The 24,411-nt window shown below is 44.2% G+C and overlaps 1 protein-coding gene across 3 annotated transcripts in view; it reads left to right on the top strand.

Moving 5' to 3' along the window:
- Window positions 1-24,411, top strand: part of PIGG (phosphatidylinositol glycan anchor biosynthesis class G (EMM blood group)) — a 79,322-nt gene that overhangs the window by 24,826 nt on the left and 30,085 nt on the right. For all 3 annotated transcript variants that reach the window (XM_061634052.1, XM_061634062.1, XM_061634070.1), the window contains 5 exons: window positions 1,948-2,092; window positions 3,714-3,926; window positions 5,178-5,395; window positions 8,567-8,845; window positions 18,104-18,561. In XM_061634052.1, the coding sequence (XP_061490036.1) occupies window positions 1,948-2,092; window positions 3,714-3,926; window positions 5,178-5,395; window positions 8,567-8,845; window positions 18,104-18,561 (1,313 nt within the window). The remainder of the gene's footprint in view (window positions 1-1,947; window positions 2,093-3,713; window positions 3,927-5,177; window positions 5,396-8,566; window positions 8,846-18,103; window positions 18,562-24,411) is intronic.

The following is a 24,411-nucleotide window of genomic DNA, read 5'->3' as shown; positions in this document are numbered from 1 at the left end:
CTCATAACAACAGAACTCATGGACATTCAGTGAAGCTGAATGTTGGCAGATTCGGGACAGGCAAAAGAAAGTACTACTTCACACAGTGCATAGTTAAACTATGGAATTTGCTCCCACAAGAGGCAGTGATGGCTACTAACTTGGATGGATTTAAAAGAGGATTAGACAAATTCATGAGGATAAAGCTGTCAGTGGCTACTAGCCATGATGGCTATGCTCTGCCTCCATAGTTGGAAGTGGTATGCTTCCAAATACCAGTTGCTGGAAACTGCAGGAGGGGAGAGTGCTCTTTGCACTCAGGTCCTGCTTGTGGGCTTCCCAAGGACAAATGGTTGGCCACTGTAAGAACAGGATGCTGGACTACCTGGGCGTTGCCCTGATCCAGCAGGCTCTTTTTATGTTCCTTATGAGACTCTGCTGGTGATTCCACGAGCAGTGGGTTGACACTTGGTGAAAACACAGAAGTGGCCTTTCTCAGTCATGGCACCCACCCTCCGTAATGCCTTCCCATGGGTAATTTTGAGCCAGACATAGTAATGACCTTTCAGCGCCTGTTAAAAATCTACATGTTTACCCAAGCTTTCCTGGACACAGGGTTGTATCCAACAAAGTGCTAAGTCACGGCCACATCAGTGCAAAGATTCCTGTTGGTGCGATAGGACTTCTTTCTCCCGTGCCCTCCTAAATCTGTTCTGGGGTTACCCCAACCCTCTAGAGCAGATAGGGGGGCACATAGGGGAGGAGAGGGGGAAAGTCCTGTTGCACTAGCAGAAAGCCTTGCACTGTTGGGACGCGTGAGTTGAATACTGCCCTTCATTTTTAATGTTTTGTTTTGTATATGCCTCAGTTTCATTTGTGAGATACAGTTGCGTTTTTAACTTGGTTTTTCTCTAGTTTTTAGGGAATGTTATTGAATGTTGTGTTGTTTTTATGTTAACCACGCAGAGATCTTTATGGTATACTTTTAAAAAAATAAATATTTTAGTAAATGAAGCAACCGCTGAGTAACCCTGGTACCTATGCAGTCGACAGCTGCTGTTTAGCCATCTGAAAGGAGCTTTCCACCAGTTGTCGCTGAATGCTGCTGTATACCTGTCTGGCCTCATCCTGTTGGTACTTGCAGGAGAGAAGGCTGAGAAAGATGCTGTGACTACTTTTTCTCTGCTCACCTGCCACCTGGTGAGGAGGTGGGCAAGTGGATCAGAAGGGGGCTCATTGCAGAGGGCTGCAGCAGCGGTCTAATTTTACCCATAAAGGAGGGTCTTGAGGTCCTGTGTGAACTGACTCAAACATTATGTAGCCTGGTGGTATCTTTAGTAGAGAGATGCCCCTTCGATCAGTTATAAGTGCTTGTGTGTGTATGCATGTTTTTAAGAAGTCATGCCTAGGTCTTACTTCCTTGAAAAAGTAATTCGTGGGGCTCAACTCTGAGAATGCCACCTGATCTGGAAGCCATGATGTGTTGAGACCCTCTGTACTTACTAAGCCATTAGGAAATGCCCTCTGGACCACTTCTAGTGTTGTGTCCTGGCATTAAAAATCAGATGCCAGGGGGACGGGGTGAGCCTTGGCACGCACACACAACCCTGATTGTGCTGTGTGTTCAATTACTTGTGGCATGGTGCTGCTTTGTACCTCCCACCCCCCAACAGCTGACTTGGGTGAATGGCCACTGTTCGTCAAATCTTGAGATGGGAAACCTGTGGCCCTCCCCATGGTGTTGGAGTCCAGCTCTCATCAGCTACAGCAAGCATGGCCAATGATCAGGGAGGATGGGGGTTGTACTCTGGTAACATCTGGAGAGCCATAGGTGCCCCATCCCTGCTCAAACTTATTGACTGGCCAGCTGTGCTTTCTAACCTTGGATCTGTGAATTGCAGAAACAAAACAGTTAGCAAAGGAAGTCATTGTAGGCTGCTAAGTCCTTGGCAATTTCATCCCTTGCAGGAGCAGGGAGAAGCAGCTTCGCCCCGTCTGCTTGTGGTATGTGGCGATCATGGAATGTCTGAAACAGGCAGCCATGGAGGTTCCTCAGAGGGTGAAATACGCACGCCCCTGCTTTTGATGAGCTCTGCTTTCAACAGGGCCAATGGTAAGAACGGAATTTCTCTTGATGGTCCTATTAGTTCAACAAAGAGATTAAGTTGCTTTATTAAAAATTTGTCAGGGAAGAGGAAGTGATTGAGCCTGGGCTGTACCACTTCAGAATGCAGGGTGGGGGCTTACATGATTGAATTGGTTAAACAGAACAAGCCATCCCTTACATCAGGGGATGTAGGGGGCCTACACTTTGGCCCTCCAGATGTTGCTTAACTACCACTCCCTTCTGCCCCAGCAATGGCCAAGGATGATGGGAGCTGAAATTTAGCAACATCTGGAGGGCCAAGGGTTCCTCACACTTGCTGTAGAAAGTTTGATGTGAACCCCCACCTGCATTCTGATGGGGGCTCCGCCAGGTTAACACTCGTCACCCTGATACCTAGTTTGCTGTAGGCAGGTTCATTCATCCCCCCGCCTTCAACATGTGATAATAATCCCATGAGGGGGAGATTGACCTCTCCCCCTGCTGCATGTCCTGGTTGCTGTTCCTACAGCCTCCCGGTGTAGGGGGTTGAACGTTTGGAGCAGGGATTACTGCTCTCCTTTGGTTGGCTTGCCACTCGATTGACAACCCAAAGGGACCAGGCTCTTCATTACAGACATTTAGCCCCGAACACATGGTGAGGGGACAAATGGGGGAGGGGAGTCAACAAGTCATTCCCAGTGTTCCCTTTTCATGATGGTAATCATGTGAGGTGGTGTGGGGCAGTGAACAAATGAACAGGGCTTATGTTGGGGAGTCTTTTGAATGGAGAGGCATTCAAAAAGGTGAGCTGTCTCTTGCAATCTGAAGGGGTACAGCCTAGGCACTGGTTTACGACCACAATGAAAACAAGGCCCTGAGGCCTTTCTTTCTAGAAGAGCAGCTGTTAGCCTCATGCATCTGATGAAGTAGGAGCTTGCTTACAAAACATTAAATCAGTAGCGAGGGATTGCCAGACCACAGGCCTAATTAGGCCTGCCAGGCCTCTTAGACCCGCAAGGCTGTTTTGGCCAGGTCACACTCACCTGCCATCATATATGTCAGATATTGGACAGGTAAAGTCACAAACGGGCCAAAATGGGATTTGCAGGAACCACATATTAGTGGCACCTGCAATTCTCTGTGTATAGCGCACCATGTGGCTCTTTGGAAGCCCCAACAATCTGTTTGTTGGTGATTGCAGAGAGCTGTGTGCAGCACTTTGAAGCCCCAACAGGCAGGTGGAGATTCAAAGCTCTGTGCCCTGTACAGGGTGAAAATGGGTCACCTGACATCAGATAATTGACAAGTAGATGGCCCCACCCACCTGTCCAATGGTGTGGCTTTGTTTTTATGCATGGAGCAAAAAGTAATATCTACAGCAGTGATGGGGAATTTTTTTCACCCCAAGGACCATATTTCCTTATGGGCAACTTTCCAGGGGCCATATACCATTGGAGAATGGGGACAGAGGCAAAAATGGGAGGAGCAACAGGTGTGGCTCTTCGAAAGTAGACTTCGAACAAGTCTGAGGTGTTTACATATAGACCCAAAGGAAGGGAAATTGTTGTGCAACAAGTACCTTTCCAAATAGATCATATTTTTGGGAAGGCAAACAAGTAAAGTCTTGGCCACATTTTCTTCCTCTTAGGTCCTCAGAAGCCTCCAGAGCTTGTTCAACAGACTGACTTAGCCGTTACGCTGGCAATAGGTCTTGGCTTGCCAATCTCAAGGAACAGTGTTGGGAAGCTTTTACTGCCCATCATACAACAGAAGCCAATGAGAGAACAGCTACGGTACTTGCATTTAAATGGATTCCAGCTCAGCAGACTTCTCCAAGAGAACGTGCCTAAATATGAAAAAGGCGAGTAAGTTAATTATTGTGCTTTTTACCGTATTTGTGGAGACATTCTTTACACATAGAACATCCACTTTTTAAAAAGCAATAATACTCGGATCATTAGGGGATGGAAGTAGGCTGGTTATAACATGCACAGAAAGTGACAGGATCAAATATAACTATTATTGTACAATAATTTATTAAATTAATGCTCCACCCTTCCTCCCAAAGGAACCCAGGGCATCAAACACATCTGTGATAAAATGAAAACAATTTAAAAATATTTTATAGTATGTTTGATTTGGAGGTCAAAACTGAACAAAAGAAGCAAAACTTGGGGTCACACTTCTAGTGCAGTGGGCATGGCCTCAACATTTTATTTGACCAACTTCACCAGAGCAGAGTACCCCTGTTCATCTTCTCAGCAAGTGTCAGTGAGATGCTAGAGGAGATAATTTACCAGGCTGGTGTGTGATATCTCAATGTCAGTGTGGTCTTCAACCATATGGATTTGATGACAGGGCATGTCTCATCACTAAGATCATCTATAGAAGCTCTCCTGGATGTTACTCAGTATGAAGGTGTCCAAGTGGCATCAACTAGAAAAAGGGCCTTTTTTGTGGTGGCGTCCACCATTCTCTAAAATGGTTTTCCCCCAGAAATAAGGCATGTACTGACAGTGATGCAGTTCCAGCGCTTGTTTACCATGGCTTTTGCTGGCTACTGATGCCAGCCGTTACGGGATTTTAAGGATAGTTTTACTGCTTGGCTTGATTGTATTTTACTGTGTTTTAAATACCTTGGTTATATGTGTTTTATATTTTTATGTTATTTTTGTGCAATGTCTTGAGATGCCCCCATAACAGGTGGTATATAAATATTTTAATAAAAGCAGTGAAGAAGTCTTAGTTAATTTCAGATGGTGTAGAACCTACTGGTGGTTTGTGAGTGTCAGGTCCTGGTCCGCTGCAGACAGAAGGCTGATGCCCTGCATGTGGTGATTTGCGCATCATAATCCAGCCTTGGGTGGGGGAGGGAGGCATTGGTTCCCTTCCCTTGTCTGCACTAACCATGGTTTAGACTTGACGTGTGCAAACACTAATTTTGTTTTTATTGTAAACTACATTTCAGATTCTTGTTTAGAAAGTGGCTTTGCAATCCATGTTTACAAGGGAGCCATCACTGTACTTTATGATTTGATAACAAATAAGAAGAAACCTTTCTACAGAGCCCTTGGATAACTTTCTGATCTGCATTAATGTCTCTTATTACTAGATCCTGGATTCGAGCAGTTCAAGATGGCAGAAAAATCCCATGGAAATTGGATCAAGCTTTATTTGGAGGGGAATACTTCTGAAGTCCTTCTAAATCTTGGCAAAAAAGTCCTTAAGCAATATTTGGAGGCCCTTAAGATCTTGAGCTCCTCTTTAAGCAAGCAAGTGGCACAATATGACATGTATTCAATGATAGTGGGAACCATCATTGTTCTTGAGGTAAGACTTCGTATCGTGAAGCCACTGAATCTTTTAGTGCAGTTGATATGGCGCTGCACTAGCCCTTTTTAAAGTAGGATGGTCCCTGTATTTAAAAAGTGTTCTGTTTGTGCTCTGAAACTGTGTCCCGGCGATTGGGGCCTTAGGTTATACGAGGGCCAAAACAACTATTACCCAACGCCTCAAAGATATCGAATTCCAGAATAACTTGAGCCTGGCAGTTGCATTTTCGCAATGTTACATCAATATGAAACCTTTTGTCCCCGCTGACTATATCTCAAGATTGCTCAATTCTAAATATAGGAGAGCATTTACCTTAGCAAGATTTGACACCCTTCCCTCAGCACTCTTGGAGGGCAGGTATAAGAGTGTCTCCCATTGTGAACGGATCTGCCCCTGTGGAGCCGAGGAGGTGGAATCCATTCAATGTGTATTGCTAAATTGCCCTGTATATTTGGACCTTCGCCGTAAATTTATCTACCCAATTTTGCTCAGTCTCTCCTGGGGATCTGAGGCGGTTTATTTACAGCGCTTTTTGGCGGACCTGGATCCCCGGATTACCATGAAAGTAGCCTCCTTTTGTGTAGCTGCCATGGCACGTAGGAAGGCATTTATGAGCCCCTTGTGATGAATATCTAACTATAGCCAACCCATTTTAACCAGATGACTTTGATTTAAATTTTAACTCACATTTTATTGTGGCCTTTTTAACGTTTCTCTTGTTACACTTGTCATATTGATTTGTATTGTTGTAATCTCTCTTCTGGTCACGGACCGAAATAAATTTATTGAATTTATTGAGTTGTTCTGAAACTGTGACACAAAGCCAGCCTCTCGAGTCAGATTTAGGTGGTGACATGTCAGCGAGGAGCACTGAAGATGTGAATGTCTTGGCTTTTGTTGTTATAAAGTGCCTATCTACTACATTATTTCCTAGAAATTTCTAGACTGGGATAATCCGTTAACTGACAAGGCGTAATTAATAGCTGACATTTCTAGGAAATAGTTTGCCAGAATCTTCCCAGGCTCTCAACGGATGGCACGAGGGGGAGGGGGAGCTTTGTTGCTGACATAACCTTGCACCTTTTAGTAGCATAGCTCTGTAGAGGCCAGTAGAGCACCATGCGTCAGGCTGTGCTGCTCTCCCGGCTTTTTAACACCACGGGTCGCAGCTACTGACCCAGAGGGAGAGGAGCTCAGCATGGCACATGGTGGCAGGAGCACTGGATTGGTTCCACTGTTGCATGCCGAGTTCCTCACGCCTTGCACCCCTCCCTCTCGGTCAGCAGCAGTGACCCACACTGTTGGGAAGCCAGGAGATCAGGACAGCCTCACCAATGCCATCCCACTGGCTGCTACTGGGCTTTGCTACTGACAGAAAGGGAGAACTGGGAAAGAAAACCCTTTGTTGTGGCAGCTGTATTTAGCCAGGGTGACTCCAGGAAGTGGATCTGTGCTCATCAGAAAAATAGGGAAGAAATACCGGGGGCTCCATGTTCGCATAAGGCAGGTATGAAAGGTACAGAGACACTGAACTGGAATTACTCTGGTGGCGGTGAGGGTGCCAGGGTTCTGCTGGTAGGAAAGAAAGGGACGCAACCCTCATTGGGATCTAGCCACTTTAGACTGCAGCCTATTAAGAATTTTTCTCTCGAGGTGGAACGGCATGCAGGAAACCCATTTTTATCACAGTTGTTAATAAGCAGTTGTTAATAAGCAGTTGTAGGAAATTGCATAGACTTCTGGCTGTAGGTTGAAGAGCTGGATATAAATGTTAATAAATAAATAAATTGGTAGTTCTGTGTGTTTGGAGCTCTTGCTAGGTAGCAATTTTTAAAATTATTTGTGCCTAGTAGCCTCCTATGCAGCATTGCTCAGGTATTCTAAGAAGCAAAACAAAAACAAAAATCAGTGCAGTTTTGAAAGGTTCAGTCTATCCTCTCGATTTAAAATGGTGCCCAGCTGTGTCCAAACGTAGACAAAAACCTGCTCCTTGAGCTCAGGAATCACCTTGCACAATTTGGTTATGATACCTTAAGAGGTGTCCACATGCATAGCAAACAAACAACTTTCCAAAATATATAGTGGATCCTAGAACTTGTGTGTGTTTTTAAATGGAAGGTGACATTTTTCAGGAACTGGGAAAGATACCAAAGTTTAGGCTTGTGGATGTATAGAATATAGAAGGTCTTTTCAGACATAGAAGGAAAGGAAGGAAAATGGGCACACGGTAGCATCACAACCATACCTGGCCCCAGTCTTTACACACTGAGCATGGGTGTTTCAAGAAGGGAAAGCTTACCCTGTGTGGGTTTGGGATTCCAGATCAGGTAGGGTCCCCATCTTTAGACATCCACATGCATCATGCGGACATTGAGGGTGGGGCCAGCAATACAGCTCTGCTTTTCCTTAATCATGTGCCGTCACCTTCAATTAGATAGCACCTAAGGGGGAAGGGAGCTAAGGTTTTGTTGCTGACATCACCTTGCACCTTATTTGCTTTATCTTTAGTTTTTATTGGCAGATTTGTTCGCAGTAGCAAATACTCAAGGGTGGTATTCAGTGCTAGTCCTACTCAGAGTAGACCCATGAAAGTTAATAGGCATGACTAACAGATTCATTGATTTCAGTGATCTGCTCTGAGTAGGACTTAGTTGCTTACAAACCTCGATAATGAATTTGGCCCAGATCTGAGCTTCCTTTAGGTGTGCGGAAAGGCTTGGTCATGCCAGACCTCTATGGTGGATTGCAAACTTTCTCCACGGTTTCTGACACTTTGCATTTCACATGGCATGCGAAGGGGGCTGCTCTTTGAGAGACCCAAGGCTGAAACTCTTGGAAGTAGGGGGAAATAATCTGTTCCCCCCCCCCCCCCGCAGATCCTGGCCTTTTGTATAGAGTCTGTGGCTCAAATAATATAGTGATGGATAGCGAGACAAAGTCTGCCTTTGCTCCACAAAAGGTCACAATGAAATAATATGCAAGAGCGGTGGACACAGAGAATCACTATTTTGCTTGGCATGCTGAATAATTAGAAAAGTTAAGCGCTCTGGTCTGTCCCGTGTCTCGCATGTCCTGTGAAATAATGGAAGACCCTAACTGCTTCTTCCACCAGTTTTGATTTATAGACTCTCATGTATTGTCCTTGTCTGTTTTCTTCCCTCTCCATAGGTGTTGGTGCTGCTCCTCTTGAGTATCCCAAAAGCTCTAAGCAGCAGGGCGGAACTTGAAGTGCCCCTCTCTCCATTGTGCTCTCTGCTGTTCTACTTGACATGCCTGATGCTCTGTGCGCTTCACGTGGTTGTGTGCACCTCGACGGAGAGCTTGTGCTATTTCTGCAGCATTTCGTGGCTGACAGCAGTTGGAATAATTGTGCTGATGTCTGGGCTTCTCTGCATCATCCTCTCTGCCCTGGAAAAGGCGTTTGTGAATCCAAAGCAATTGGCGAAGGTAAGAGATACAGGAATATAATGTAAGCTGTCTGTGAATGTGGATCTATAGTTGTCTTTATCTCTTTTCCCCTGGTTCTCATTGCTTCTGAAAATCACCATACCTTCCTCGTGCTGCTTTAAGCTTTGCAAGGGAAAAGATGCAAATGCTGCTCATTCATAGTGGCCCTGTTAGGCAGACAAGCCCACCTAATATTTTCCGTTCCGGGGATAAGAACAGCAAGAGCTAGAATAGCCAATGTGGTGTTCTGGAGATGCTGCTGAACTACAACTCCCATGAGCCCCAGCTGGCATGGCCAAGAGTCAAGGATGATTGGAGTTGTAGTTCAGCACCATCTGGAGGGCACCACGTTGGTTGTCCCCGAGTTAGAGGATAAGATTTTGAACAGGAAAACATGGCAAGGGAAAAGGTTGCTCTTCTCCCTCCAGGTCAGTTTTTGATTCAAATTACAGCTTTGACATTTGCATTATGTGTTATTTTAAAAAACAATTCAAGCAAAAAACTGCAGAATTGCATTTTGTGTAGTTTCTCCTTAATTTACAAGAAAAATAATGGAACACTAACAATGGTAAATTGATTGGAAATCCACTTTTCTAGCATAAGTCCAGTTCAGTACAGCATATTTTTGATTTCCATATCACATTTGTATCCCCTTGTTCCTCCTCTGAGGTGCTAAGGATGCCCTATGCAAGGGATATACCAGTTTATCTTTGAAACAAGCTTGTGAGGTTGGTTAAGCTGAGAGAACTAAAGGTCAATCAGTGAACTTCATAGAGAATTTGATTGTAGGTCTCCTTGGTCCAAAACAATGCTTTTCCCATTATATCAGAGGCAGCACACTGGATGTGGCCAGTGGGGTGGATTCTTAATTCCCCCCACTCCCTGTGGGCCAACTTTGACAGGTAGGTGGAACTACCCAGCTGTTAATCATCTGATGTCATGATGTCAGGTGATTGACACCTGTTAAAGTTCAAAGGAGGGTGCTGTAACCGCTGATTGGTGGTTGCAGCAATTTCCTCTGGCTCTGAAACAAGTGCATCTTCAATCAGCTGATTGGCTTTGGCGGTGCGCCTTCAAAGAGGCTTGCTGTAATAGGGAGCCGTTTAAAATCTCTGCAGATGGGGAAAAGCTGAATCATTTCTCCCTCTACAGAAGCAGTGGTTTGGATTCAAAGTGCAGAGAGTGTTTTTACCTTGGCAGACTGCAGAGGAACAAATACGCCATTTGGAGAAAGTGCTTTGAATCCAGTTTGCTTCCTCCATCCTCCTCAGCTGCACGAGGGAATTCTCAGCGGGCATCTTCTCTGTGCCAATCAGCTAATTAGGCCTGCAGGCTGGAGGTTCCTCACTACTACATAATATTGATCTATTTAGAAACCTAATGTTTTTATAGCCCTTGGGGGGGGGGAAGGGTAATTTTTGGTATATATGTTAGTCTCTCCTCCCCCCAGGCCCATTTCTGCTGTGTAACAAACCTTACATGCCCATTGTTTCTGATCAAGTGCCGCGTTGGCAATTTTTAGCAGCAACTAATACATTCATGATAAAACAGCCCATCTTTTGCTTTAATATGCTTTAACCCTCCCCCCAAAACCTTAACTTGATCCTTCAGTCTGTAATCTGTCATAGTTTTAATAACATTTGATACTCCTTCACCCACCCCTCATCTCTTGATAGGCAGACATGGCCACCCAGGCATACAAGTCACATTCACTAACTGACACTTTCAAGATCCATACATGTATGAGATTCTTTATTGTCACTCAGGCATGTCTCTTTAAGTGGCTTGGCTGGAGGATAGGTACTATTAACACCACAGAGACCTTGGTAGGAGCATCTTGACAATAGTAGTAGCCAAGCTACTATTCTGTGCGCATGGGAAGATCTGCTGAGCCCCCTTTCAGATGTGACTGGAGGGTTGTTGCAACTACCAGGAAGAGAGAGACTCTTAAGCATGATAAACAATATTTGTTCATGTGTTCAGTTTTTTTTTCCTTTTGTTTTTTGGAGCCACCTCTCTCTTTTCCTTCTGTGTCTGATCCTCACTATTCATCTGAGTGGAATGATGAAGGTAGACAGGTGCAGCTGGGTTTATCATGCCAGTTTTAAAAGAACGTCATTGCTGCCTGTTTGCTTCCAGATCAAATTCAAAGTATTAGTTCTTAGCTTTTGAAGGCCTTGCATGACTTGGGGCTCAAATACTTGAAACACTGTCCTGTCCCATAACAACATGCTTGTGTTTTAAGATCTTCAGCTGAGATCCTTCTCTGCAGAGGTGCCTCCTTTTTCAGGAATGGTGCCCTGGATATGGAATGGCCTCCCTAAAGAAGCTCACCTGGCACCCACAATGCAATCTTTTTCATGCCAAGCAAAAATGTTCCATTTTCACCCAGGCATATTAGCTTGTTAAAACTGTACTAATGTTACATCTGTGTTAATACTGTATTTTTACTGGGAAACAATTGATTGTACACTGCCCTGAAAAAGCTAAATAGGTTGAAGGGTGGTATATAAATGTGTTAAATAAAATGTTGCGAATTTCGTGGCGCATGCCACTCTGAATTATTGTCTGTTCCTCAAAGAAGTGGGGGACGTTTGTGCTGCAATATCATGCACTTCTCTGACTGCATATTTAAATAAAGGGGCAGGAACTGTGCAGGGCCATCATGCTTAGATATGACCTGAATTAAGAGGTTACATCAATTGCAGTGTTTTATGCTGGTAGGGCAAGAACCAGGAAGAAGCTTGTAAAGGGGTTGTTTTCAGCTTGGTGGCTTCTCTGCCTCCCCTGTTCCCCCAAGCTGGATTTGGGCACTGAAAGGCTCATACTTCTTTGCTTTTTCATTGCTTGTTGAATTTTATAAAAACAACTCAGATCATGTTAGGTTGGTGAGGTCTTGCAGTCCATTGCTGCTACAAATGATCTTAGCGTACCAAATTGTGAACATTGATTTGTCACAGTGAGAATACTGCTGCTGAAAAGGTAAGCTGTGTTCAGTTATAATGACTAAATTATCAGAGCCTAAGAGCAGAGTTCAGGGAGATTAGTGGAAGTGCTGCTGCTGACTCAACTGTTCTGCAGAGCTTTGATGGGCATCTTTTAACCTTTGAAAACCACTGCTTTGAAAGCTGCTTCTCCCGGTAATCCATGTTATCCGATTTTTATACTGGAGCAGTAATAAAAATTCTAGTTTTGAAGTGGTGTCTACAGATTCGGTTTAACTGGATGAAATGTTCTGTTTTAACAGGCAATTTGTTGCAAACTCCTCTGAGACTAATTTCATATAAAAGTGGTATGAAATTATGTTTAGAAAAACTAAAATAGAAAAGGGGGGAGCAGAAGGAGGAAATTAACTTCTTTATCTTGAACCTGTTTTTGACCAGTTTAGTGAGGACCAAAATCAGCAGGATTGTGAAATTATGAGCAAACCTTTAAAGGCTATTTTGGCTCTGGTGTGGTGGTGTTGTATTGGACAGTGAAAAAAAATATTTCTCCTAACAGTGAGCAGCAAGAACTTCCTTAACTTGTGAATTAACTGTGCACCTCCTTCAGTGTCTTGTTGAGGTTTTGATAATACGGAGATTAGTAAAAGGGACATATAAACAGTTAACAAACATTTAATTGGTTGATTTGGTCTCATGCCGGTTTTCCCTGTGTCACTTCAGGCTTCCTGAGAAACATCAACAGAGAGACAGGAGCAACTCATGTTCCCTGGTCTGCCACTTGTGCAAAAGGGATTAGGCAAGGTGCATACTTGCTTGAAGTGGAGCCAGAATGCCCATGAGACCAGAAACACCAGGAGAGAGTACAAGAGTTGCTTTATTTATGTATTTATCATTGCATCTTTCCTCTAAGGCGCTCAAGGTGGCATACATGTTTCTTCCCTTCTCTGTTTATCCTCACAACAACACTGTGAGGTAGGTTTGGCTGAGAGGCAGGGACTGGCTCAAAGTCACCCAGTGAGCTTCATGGCTGAGTGGGGATTTGAACCCTGGTCTCTCAGGTCCAAGTCTGACACTCTAACCACTTCGCCACACTGGCTGTCATGCCTCTCTCTTACTTTTTTAAAACATCTGAAATGCCCCATCTTGTCTCAACCCTTCGGTGTTCTGAGGATAGCAATGAATGAATGAGCAAACCATACTGATAGAACTGGGACATATGATCTTGGGCAGAGGTGGGCAGACTTCAGGTGTACAGGCGGGCCCCGCTTATACGGCGGGTTCCATTCCGGACCCCTGCTGTAAAGCAGAAATCGCCGTAAAGCAGAACCCCATTGAGTATAATGGGGTACGTTGTGCGAAAATGCCGCAAAAGCGCAAAATCGGCTTTAAAATGGGGAATGAAAGCTGCTGCATTAGCGGAACGCCGGGAAGCGAGGCCCTACTGTATCCGTTTTTTTATTAGAACCTCAAGATCTATGGACCAGAGCCAAGTGTAAAAGACATTCCTACAATGAAAGAACAGAATGAAACAGTTTCATAAAGTAATTACCAAATTATAAAGTAGAATTTTACAGTTAGAATTCAAGAGCAGGGTGCCTTCAATCACATTCTGAGCCTTGGCATTTGTTTTCATTACCAGAACTGCACGGAGCACACAGTCCATTCACACAAAAGCCCACTCCTGGTTAGGTTTCTTCAGTTCAGCAGCCTAATTTAGGTGGTGCAAGTTGTTTTGTTCTTGCTATTCAACAATTGGGAATCGAGGATTTGCCAATCTGGTGATCTACCAGCTGATCCCACTTGACCTTCTGATTGCCCCTGATCTAGAGGACTGCACAGCGTAGATATAGAAATCAATTGCTGATTTGGAAGCAATACTAATTTGAATTACCGTTTGTAACAGGTTTATTGTGACACTATCTGGGTTCAGTACAACGTATTCAGGCCCAAAACAACTGTAGCAGTTCCTCCTCCCCCTCTGCATTTGTGTTGAACTTTGTACCCCAATAAATCCTACTGTCTAGCTGGGATGGAATCCGTTGGCTAGTGCTGGTTTGAAAGCATTCCTTCAACCTAACAGGCTGATATGGATTCAAGTTTGTTCTTTGTCCATAAGTCGCTAACTTTACCAATCCGTTGCTTTCCCTTAGAAAAAAATATTAATATTTTAAAGGAAATATTGATAAATGGAAAAAAGTACAGGCATACTTTTACATTTTTTACATACATAGCGTGTATGTAAAGTGAAAATGTACTTAAAGTGAAGCAATTATCTATGCATGTACTGCACTGCAGTCGCCACTAGATGGCAGCGGTGTCATGCCATTAAGTGTCTGTAATTGCGAGGCACGCGTACGTTAAGCAGGGTATGGTGGCGTATGGAGCATGTACGTTATAGCTAGGCGATGTTAAATGAAGCGACGTTAAGCGGGGTATGCCTGTACTAAATGAAAATATTGATATTATCAATATTTTAGACGCTGATTTTTTTAAAAAAAACTCTTTCCAAAAATAGCCGTGGAAAATAACTATGTAAAAATCCAATCCACAATGATAGCAAACAAGCGAATTAATGGAAAATTCTGTACCAAATCTGAATTGGGTGGAATTCTAGCACATCCCTGCTCTCTAAGTAAGTGCTTGATCCTAGGAAAACTCAGAAGCCGCATGTTGCAGTGCAAGAGAAACAGCTGTAAGAGGAAGTAAATTCTTGTTTTGGGTCCCAAGCTCTATAAGGCTTTAAAGGTTAAGACCAGCACTTTCGATTGTGCTCACAAAGACCAGTAGCAAACGAAGAACTAGCATCATGTATTAAGCTTGTTGAGCCCTAGTCAATAGAGTTGGTGGTTATTCTCTCTCTCCGCAGCAACGGTCTAAATGTAAGTTTGGTTCTTTACAAAATCCCTGAAGTCTAGCAAATGTAATATATTGGGCTGAACAACCTGAGTTTATGCCTGTAGTGAACAATTTTTTAATTTTAAAAATAGTGTCTACACAGTTTAATTTCAGGAATGAAAATTGACCCACCCAGTGCAGGGATGTGAGAAACATTTAATCTTCCCAACCTAAGGGGTTTAGTTTTATTGAAGATGGTATCCTATAATAATAATAATAAAATTTTATTTTTCAGTCGCCTATCTGTCCGGGTTAGGGACACTCTAGGCGACGTACAACAGAAATAAAACAATACATATATATATCAACGCAACCAAATTTAAGCTAAAACCATCCTTCAGTTCATATAGCATGGAATTAATCTGTCCCAATCTTGTAGGCCTGCCTGAATAGCCAGGTCTTTAAGGCTCGGCGAAAGCTTGACAGGGAGGGAGCATGTCGGAGATCAAAAGGGAGGGAGTTCCAGAGGGTGGGGGCCACAACAGAGAATGCCCTCTCTCTGGTCCGCATCAGCCTAGCTGTTCTCACCGGTGGGACCGAGAGAAGGTCTTGCGAGGCTGATCTCGTCAGGCGGCATACTCGGTGATTCTGGAGGTGTTCCTTCAGTTATACTGGGCCGAAACCGTATAGGGTTTTAAAGGTCAACACCAACACCTTGAATTGTGCCCGGTAAACAACTGGTAGCCAGTGGAGATCTAATAACACTGGGGTGATATGATCCCAGCGACGGCTCTGCTTAATCAAGCATGCCGCCGCATTCTGTACCAGCTGTAATTTCCGGACCGTTTTCAAGGGTAACCCCACGTAGAGCGCATTGCAGTAGTCTAAGCGAGAGGAGACCAGGGCATGTATCACTTGGGGGAGCAGATGGACAGGAAGGTAGGGTCGCAGTCTCTGTATCAGATGTAATTTATACCAAGCTGCCCGGCTCACTGCTGTAATCTGAGCCTCCATGGACAGCTGGGAGTCAAGAATGACCCCAAGACTGTGGACCTGGTCCTTCAGGGGTAAACTGACCCCATTAAGCACCAGGTCAGTAATTCCTAACCTTCTTTTATCTCCCATGAGTAACACCTCAGTCTTATCGGGGTTCAGCTTCAGCCTATTCTCTCCCATCCATCCACTTACGGATTCTAGGCACTTGGACATGGTATTCACAGCCAACTCCGGTGAGGACTTAAAGGAGAGATAGAGCTGAGTGTCATCTGCGTACTGATGGCACTGCAACCCCAAACTCCTGATGATTGCTCCCAGCGGTTTCACATAGATGTTGAATAGCATGGGAGAGAGGATAGAGCCCTGTGGCACTCCACAATGAAGAGGCCAAGGGTCTGAAACCTCATCTCCCAATGCCACCCGTTGCTGCCTATCCGAGAGATAGGAACGGAACCACTGCAAGACAGTGCCTCCTATTCCTAATCCCTCTAGGCGGTTTAAAAGGATACCCTGGTCAACGGTATCGAAAGCCGCTGAGAGGTCCAGGAGGACAAGGAAGGTGTATTCACCCCTATCCAATGCCCTCCGCATATCATCTACCAGAGCGACCAAGGCTGTTTCCGTACCATGACCAGTCCTAAAACCCGATTGGTATGGATCTAAGTAATCCGTTTCCTCCAAGTGTGTCTGTAACTGTGCAGCCACCACCCGCTCAATCACCTTGCCCAAGAATGGTAAATCAGAGACTGGGCGAAAGTTGTTTAGCTCTTGGAGATCTAAGGATGGTTTTTTTAGGATGGGCTTTATTACCGCTTGCTTGAGGGCTGATGGCATTGCACCCTCTTGCAAGGATGCATTCACCACCGCCTTGATCCCTTCGCTCAGTCTCTCTTTACAGCTCATGATGAGCCATGATGGGCAAGGATCAACCAGACAGGTGGTCGGCTTCACAGTACAGAGCACCTTGTCCACTTCCTCAGAGAGAAGAGGCTGAAACCGATCCCAACAGACCGGAATGCAACTGGCCGACTCTGGCCCACTTCCTGTCTCCACGGCGAGCGGAAGCATGCTCTTCAGGCGCTCGATTTTATCGGCAAAGTGTTTAGCAAAAGTGTCACAGCAGATTTTAGAATGTTCCATGGGTTCCTGAGCAACTGGACCGACCAGGCTTCGGACCACTTGGAACAGTCTCCTGGGACAACACTCTGCCGACGCAATAGAGGTAGCAAAGAAATCTCTCTTTGCTGCCTTTGTTGCCACCTGTAATAATTATGCTTCATGTTATATTATGAGCTTTAGGTTTTTCAAAACAGTATCCAAAATGGATAAGTGGTGTGCCTAAAGGCCAGCCTTCATCAACCTGGTGCCCTCAGATGCTGGCTTGGGTCTGATGGAAGTTGTACCTCCAAAGCATCTGGAGAGCACCACGTTGGCAAAGGCTGCTTATAGACAAAGCATTATTTGATATGCTGTAATTACTAGTGATTATTCCTGATATCTTCTGACAGGTTAAACTGAATGCAATGCAGCACTGAATGCAATGATCTGATAGTAAAGTCATTCCTTCTGATTTCAGTGCATACCATCAAGATCCTTTGAAGCACTGCCTAAGCTCATGTTGGAGCTTCATTAAGTGGTCTGACTGGCCTAACATGGAGCATTGTAATCTATTACTTCGGCCAACTGAATTGCTGTTTGTGGATTTTTTAAAATAGTTATCTCTCCATGTCTTATTAGTGTGCAGATGTTGTCCCAGTATCTTACTTGATTATGTTTTTCCTGAGTCCTGTTTTCTGTACAGCTAAGTGAACTTCAATTTGCTAAAAATGATGTATCAACGGTTTTTGAATGGGTTCAGCTTTCTTTAAATCGGTCCCTTCTAGAGCAATTAACATGTAAAATACCCATTTTTGAAGCAGCCTTGCCTGACGATGCCTTATGAAATAAACTCATAGTTTCGGTATGTGCAACATAATAACCAGCAGATCAATATTCTCTTCACAGTGGCTGTTAAACTACACAAATGAATGTAGACGTCTTGCATTGCAACACTCTGGAAAATGGATAAACTTAAAAGAGATGAGAAAAACGGCTCCCTACTTACCTCCTTTTGAATTTTCTGATTGCAAAGAGTTCTATTTTTAGTTCCACGTGTGAGCCACTTTGGACTCTGTTGCAAGTCTAGAGACAATATGAACTTTAAATGTTGTACTGGTTATTCAGAGAGAAGCTGCGTACAGTCATTGAAGGAGAATGTGCAGCCGTTTCAATGACACAATTAGCCGAATGTTGACAGTAACTCTGAATTACACTGAAATTAACCTTGTTTCGGGCTAGGGATATAGGAGAATTACATAAAATATAACAAAAATACAGTTGTCATTGAAGAAGCAACTGTGTGCAATTTTATACGCCAACGGTACTAATGATATGTTGGATTCTTTCAAATTATATCACCAACACATTTTTTCTCTCTTCACAGAATCCAGCTGCTGCTACTTCCAGCTGGTCTGAATTAGATGTGCTCATCCTGGCAGGCACCATTGGCCACGTGTCAAGTCTGGGCGCTAGCAGCTTCATTGAAGAGGAGCACCAAACTTGGTACTTCCTCATTAATACCCTTTGCCTTGCCCTCTGCCAGGAGATCTGCAGACACTATTTCTTGGCCAAAGACTGTGATCTTCAGCTTCTCTCTATGGCCAAACCGAATCCTGAAGAAGTCAAGGGAGCCTGTTACCACCACAAGAATGACACTGACTTCCTGGCGGATTGTTTGAAAACAAGCAAGGCAGTCTCCTCTGAAAATGTGAGGGGCTCTGAGAAGTGGATGGCGTTGGCAACTCCATGGGTGATTCTTATTTGCTGCCGGTTGCTTCGTTCGCTAAATCAGACAGGAGTCCAGTGGGCTCATAGGTCAGACTTTGGACATTGGTTGACAAGGTGTGTATTTGAATTGTTATATGTTGATAATGACTTAAGGTTGTGAATAGGAATTCACCTGTAGGAAGGTGTAGAAATTCCATCAATTGACCTGGCAAGGGAAGCATAATAAAATGTGTTTCTTTGGGCCACAAGTTACTTGTATTGGGTGGTATCCAACTAAATCATTCTGTCAGTGCAAGGCTTACTGCTTGTGCAGCTGAACTTTCCCCACTGTCCTCTCCCTGTGCATGCCCTGCCTCTTCCCCAAATCTGCTCAAGAGGATTGGAGTAATCCCAGTAGAGGGTGGTCTGTTGGGGCTACTGAGGCACAGTCCTCCCATTGAGAATGTCAAGCAATTTTTAAACCCCCCCCCCAAATCTCAAAGCCACACACTTTGTTCTTCCACACACATTTTATACTTCTATTTGAATGCAGAGAAGCTCTGCAAACATTTTCGTCAATCAGCTTCTTGTTCTCTGGCCAATCAGCTCTCTGCACCATTTAGCCAATCCTAATCCAGAAGTGTAGCTATGGCAGAGACGTCCATCCTCTTGGTCTGCTAGCTTGTCCAGCCCTCTTAGAAGGTTTCTGCTCCATCTGTTGTTAGAGGCCCATCTAACAAAGGCACCATAGCAAATTAGGGAGGAGTCAGAGAGGAGTCTAGGTTGCTTCAAGAGTAGCCCACTTGGTAGTCTTAGCCTGTGTCAGTATCACACATTGGTTCTGGGCATGCTCAGATATATCTGGACAAATCAGTGAGAGGAGTGGCAGTAAACTACTGTAAAAGCAGGTTTGGTTTCTTCATAGGCCAGACTGGTCCCTATTTATTATAGGAGGTTGAGAAAAGAAAGGAGATTCTTCTTGGTGGCAAACAGCCTCCAAAAGAATATGGCTGGCATCATAAGGGTGTGTGTGTATGTTTGTGGAAATCTGATTTCTTCATGGGCCAAACTAAGCCTTTTTATTGTCAGGGTAGGAGGAAGAGAAGATTCTTGGTGACAAACTGCCCCACTGTTTGGCTGGGATCATAAGGAGGTGTGGAGGATAATCTGGTTTCTTCATGAGTTGGACTGGCCCTTTTTATTATCAGGGTGAGGGAAGAGGATCTTGGTGGCAAACTGCCCCAAAAGGTTTGGCTGGCATCATAAGGAGGTGGGAAATTTGTTTTCTTCATGGGCCAAACTTGGCCTTTTTATTGTCAGAGTGGGGGGGAAGAGGAGATTCTTGGTGACAAACTGCCCCAAAAATGTTTGGCTGGCATCATAAGGTGTGTGGGGTTTTTTTTTGGTTCCTTCATGAGGCAAACTGGGCCTTTTTATTGTCAGGGTGGGGGAAGAGGAGATTCTTGGTGGCAGACTGTCCCTCCCCTGCAAATGTTTGGCTGGCATCATTAGTGTGTGTGTAGAGAGAGAATCTGGGTTTCTTTTCATGGGCTGGACCTGATCTAGACCTTTTTATTGTCAGGGAGGGAGGAAAAGAAGATTTTTGGTGGGCAGACTGCCCCAAGAATGGACTGGGCTGGACTAATTTATTTTTTATTTAAGGTATCTGAAAATTTGATATGCTTAAGTATCCATAGTATGTTTACAAGGGAGGAAGATGGGGAAAACCCAAAACTTAGCCACTCCCCCACAACCTCATTGGCCACGCTCCCATAGCAGCCCTATGTGATCTAGTGGGCACCAGCCGTCACTGGGTAATCTCTAGAACAAATGTAGGTGGTGCACAGCAGGGGTGGTGGTGGCTTCTGTTGCACTAGTGGTAATCCTTGCATTGGTGGAATGGATGCTGCCCATTGTTATGTGCAAAGCAGAAAAGTTAGTAACACTTTGTAGATTTATTAGCTAGTATTTATAATACTTTCTGTTTTTTCATAGTGCCTTGGAGTGTTCGTACAGGTTTTCTCAGTAACCCCCAAAACTATATAAACTCGATAAGTTGTCTATTCTGCTTCCTTCAAAGGTTCTCAGAAGGTTACACAGATATTCAAAATGTTACATCAGAATATTTTTTTCTCTGTGCTGTGTCCCCCTTGGTGGAGTTATTCCTTGGGGGTTGGCAATCCCATTGTTCTCTGGGTTGTGGAGAATGTGAAGAGAGAAGAAATTTGAAGAAAATGGACAACTTGCCGGCTGGATTATAACTAGAGTTTTTCTTGCCTCTGAAGATACTGAGCAGCTGACTAGCTTTAAAACATTGTTCTTTAAATTTCCCCCCCTCTCCACAGAAAACTTTAAGTGTTTTTCTCCTACAAATCAAGGCACAACTCGTATTTTAATATTTCTTTACTTCAGCATCAGCATCATAATAAAAACCAGTGGTGTATTATGAAACTCATGGGGCCCTAGACCAGGGTGGTACCAGACAGTTCTATAATCCAGCCCTGATGAAAGCCTCTGTCTCAGGCCCAATCTGCACTATACATTTAAAGAAGTATCATGGCCCTTAAACAGCCATGACCCCAAAGATTCCTAGGAACTGTGGTTCAGGGGGCTAAGAGTTATTAGGGGACCCCTATTTCCTTCACAGAGCTACAGTTCCCAGAATTCCCTGGGAAGACGGATTGATTGTTAAACCACTCTGGGATTTGTAGCTCTCTGAGGGGGTCTCCTAACAACTCTCAACCCCTTGAAACTACAGTTCCCAGGATTCTTTGGGAAGAAGTCGAGGCTGTTTAAAGTGGTATGATACTGCTTAAAATGTATAGTGCAGATAGAGCCTCAATCACTAGAATGATGAATGAATTAAGTGGACAGCTAAGGACAGATACTCTTGACATGTTCCACAGCTTTTCTGCATACCACCTGAATAAAACTCCACAGACCACACTTTGAGAACTCCTGTGCTTTGAAAGGGAAAGGAAAGCAGGCTCCCAGCAATTGCTGGTCTTCCTTCCAATAGTTAGGGCCAGGCTCGTCTTCCCCTTACTGTTTTTTCTATCTCTAATTGGCCAGTGGGTGAGATCAGTTAGCACAGTGTCTTGCTTAAGGCCACTAAATGAGTTCGTGGCAGAGACCAGATTTGAATTAGCAGCTTTCATGTTTACTGCTTAATTATGTTATGCTAGCTCTGTAAAAGCTTTTACTTGGTAGTTATATTTCTTTGATTGCTTTTGGAGACGGGGACAATCTGCCTTTGCGTCTTTTCCTGAAGTTTCCCTTTCTGCCTAGGAAGGTGTTATGTGCCCTTGGGTGGCAAAGTGACATAGTGTGACATAACGTGCTAATTTCTGAATCACATACTTTTTTCGTCGGACTTGCTTGGCTTGTGAAATAAGATGTTTGGAGAAAGGCTGTGCAGATTGTGTTCCACCTAAGTGCACACTTAAGTGCTAGCCAGCCTTGGGTGGCAACCCATTAGAGGTTTGGTAAATCTGCAGCAAGAGTCTAGGAAGCCGACGCTGCCTTGAACCGTGTCAGACCATTGGTCTGTCTAGCTCAGTGTAGTCTACTGGCACTGGCTGTCAGGCAAGGGGGTCTCCCAGCCATATCTGGAGACATTAGGGATTGAACCTGGGAGTTTCTACATACAAAGTAGACGCTCTGCTACTGAGCTATGGCCCTTCACTATAATAGGTATGTGCTGTCTGCCTCGGACTGCAAACACAGGGTATAAGAGGAGGAAGGTGCCAGACATCCAAAATACCACGGCAAAAATAGCTGTGTGGGATCTATGCTAAAAATACAGTGGAAACTGTGCTCAAAGGCCATCCAAATTCTGGGATGCAAAAAGCTAAATTATGCCGCTTGCATAAATTAAGCACGTTTTTCTTGTTTTGCATAATACTGCAGCTGATACTTTTTTGTGTGTGTGTGTTACATATTCTGCTTCTGCTAATTGTGAGGAGACTTGAAACTCTCACCTCTGCAACTTTGCCAGGTGTTGGCACCACATGTTGCAGTCCTAATGGCTAGAAAGTTGCTCTTTCACTGACAAGAACTTTAAAAAAACCACCCTTTCACAAATGATTTTGGGACATTTTACTACCCCAAGGCAAATTCCATTTGTCTCAGGTTAGTAAAATTATCCCAGAACAAATCCAGGTGTGTGGTATCAGAAGAAAGGCACTGTGGATGCACTCCTAACCTCACTTACCTGGGAATAACCCCCCCCCCCATTTCAGTAGGACTTACTTCTTAGACAGTGGTAGGATTGTGCTGTAAGTCTGCTTCCTTGGATCAGTTATCGGGTTTTTTTTGGTGAAAAATACCAATTATTTCCATTGGCTGGGAAAAGGTATGGTAGGGGGAATTCAGCGGTTCCAATCAGGAGGCAAGTCTGTTTTCTTAACATTAAACATTAATCAGAGAATGATTTGCGTGATGCTCCTAAGGGATTCCCTAAGGTATATGGAACTGGTAGACCTCCAGATGACGACGGACTACAACTCCCAGTATCCCTGAACATTGGCTAGGCTGGCTGAGTCTGGTGAGCGCTGGAGTCTGAAGGGCTACAGATTCCCCATCCCTACACTAAGGATTGGCATTTTAGCTATCCTATAATGAGTGTTTTTTTCCCCTGGCAACCTTATCAGCAGTTCGTCACTGAGGTCAGACATGACAGACAAGCTTCCATGAAAGACAGTACCTAACTTCCCCTGCCATGTGGAGTTGCAAGGGCATCTAAGATCTTTATACCACTCTTCAATTAAAATGTTGCAAAGTGGCTTACAAAAGACTGTGTGTCATTAATTACAAAAAACAGTCAAAAACAGCTGTAAAATCATTCAGCAGAAATCATAGAATCATAGAATAATAGAGTTGGAAGAGGCCTGTAAGGCTACCAAGTCCAACCCCCTGTCCAATGCAGGAATCCAAGTTAAAGCATACCTGACAGATGGCGATCCAGCTGTCTCTAGAGTGTCTCCAGAGTTGGAGAGCCCACCACCTCTCTAGGTAATTGGTTAAATTGTTGTAGTGCTCTAACAGTTAGGACATTTTCCTCATGTTAAGTCAAAGCACTCTGGGATGATCAAGAAGAGATTCTGACCCTCCTGAAAACTCATCCATGTTTTAAAAGCCTGAGAAAGTAAGCCTTTGCCTAGGGCCTAAAAGATAGCAGTGTAGGGGGCAGGCAAGTCTCCTTGTGGAGAGAATTCCATAAATGGAGCATTGCAATCGAGAGCTGTCTGGTTGCCATTTGCTTTCAGCTTTGATGGTGGGAGCACTAAGGGCTTCCAGAGCAGATCACAATGCATGGGCAGTTTGATGCAGGGGAAGGTGTTCCATTTAGTACTTGAGTCCCAAACCTTGTACGCATTTGAAGGTGCACACCAGCACTTTGAACTGGTAGGCACTTCAGGTTTCCTGAGGGGCAAAACAACGTGGAAAGTGCTCACTGGAGATGGAAACGGTTAAAGACCATGGCTGTAAGCTGTTCTGTCAGGCCTGAGATGATCAAGAATGCTCTTGCATCCATACCCTGCTTGTGAGGTTCCTGTAGGCATCTGGTTGGCCACTGGGAGAACAGAAGGCTGGACTAGACAGACTTTTGGTAGCAAGGCCCTTCGTATGTTTTTAAGAAGAAAATGGTAGAAGGAAATAAATGCATCCTTAGAGGGCCACTTGCAAGGAGTTGAGATCCTTGCACCATTCAAGCGACATTCTCCTTTTAGTTATGAAGATTCCGAAATGGGAACAGACATTTGTTTGCCCTTCTGCATATCATACAAGACGTCTGGAACAGAGTGACGATGGGAAGCAACATGCTACATAGAATCTACAAAAGCATATATGGCAGGGTATGAGGTTTGCTTTTTACAACTTGTGGCTGGATTGAAACAAGTTAACTCTCTTCAGCCTCCTTCCCCAAAACCTTCCTTAGAGGTCTTGCCAATCAATTAAAAAAAAAAAAACTTTAAGAACTTG

This window comes from Rhineura floridana, chromosome 1, assembly GCF_030035675.1.
Source record: "Rhineura floridana isolate rRhiFlo1 chromosome 1, rRhiFlo1.hap2, whole genome shotgun sequence".
NCBI classification, from domain to species: domain Eukaryota; kingdom Metazoa; phylum Chordata; class Lepidosauria; order Squamata; family Rhineuridae; genus Rhineura; species Rhineura floridana.
The sequence above is the reverse complement of the archived record's forward strand: the minus strand, read 5'-3'. Positions and strand labels throughout refer to the sequence as shown.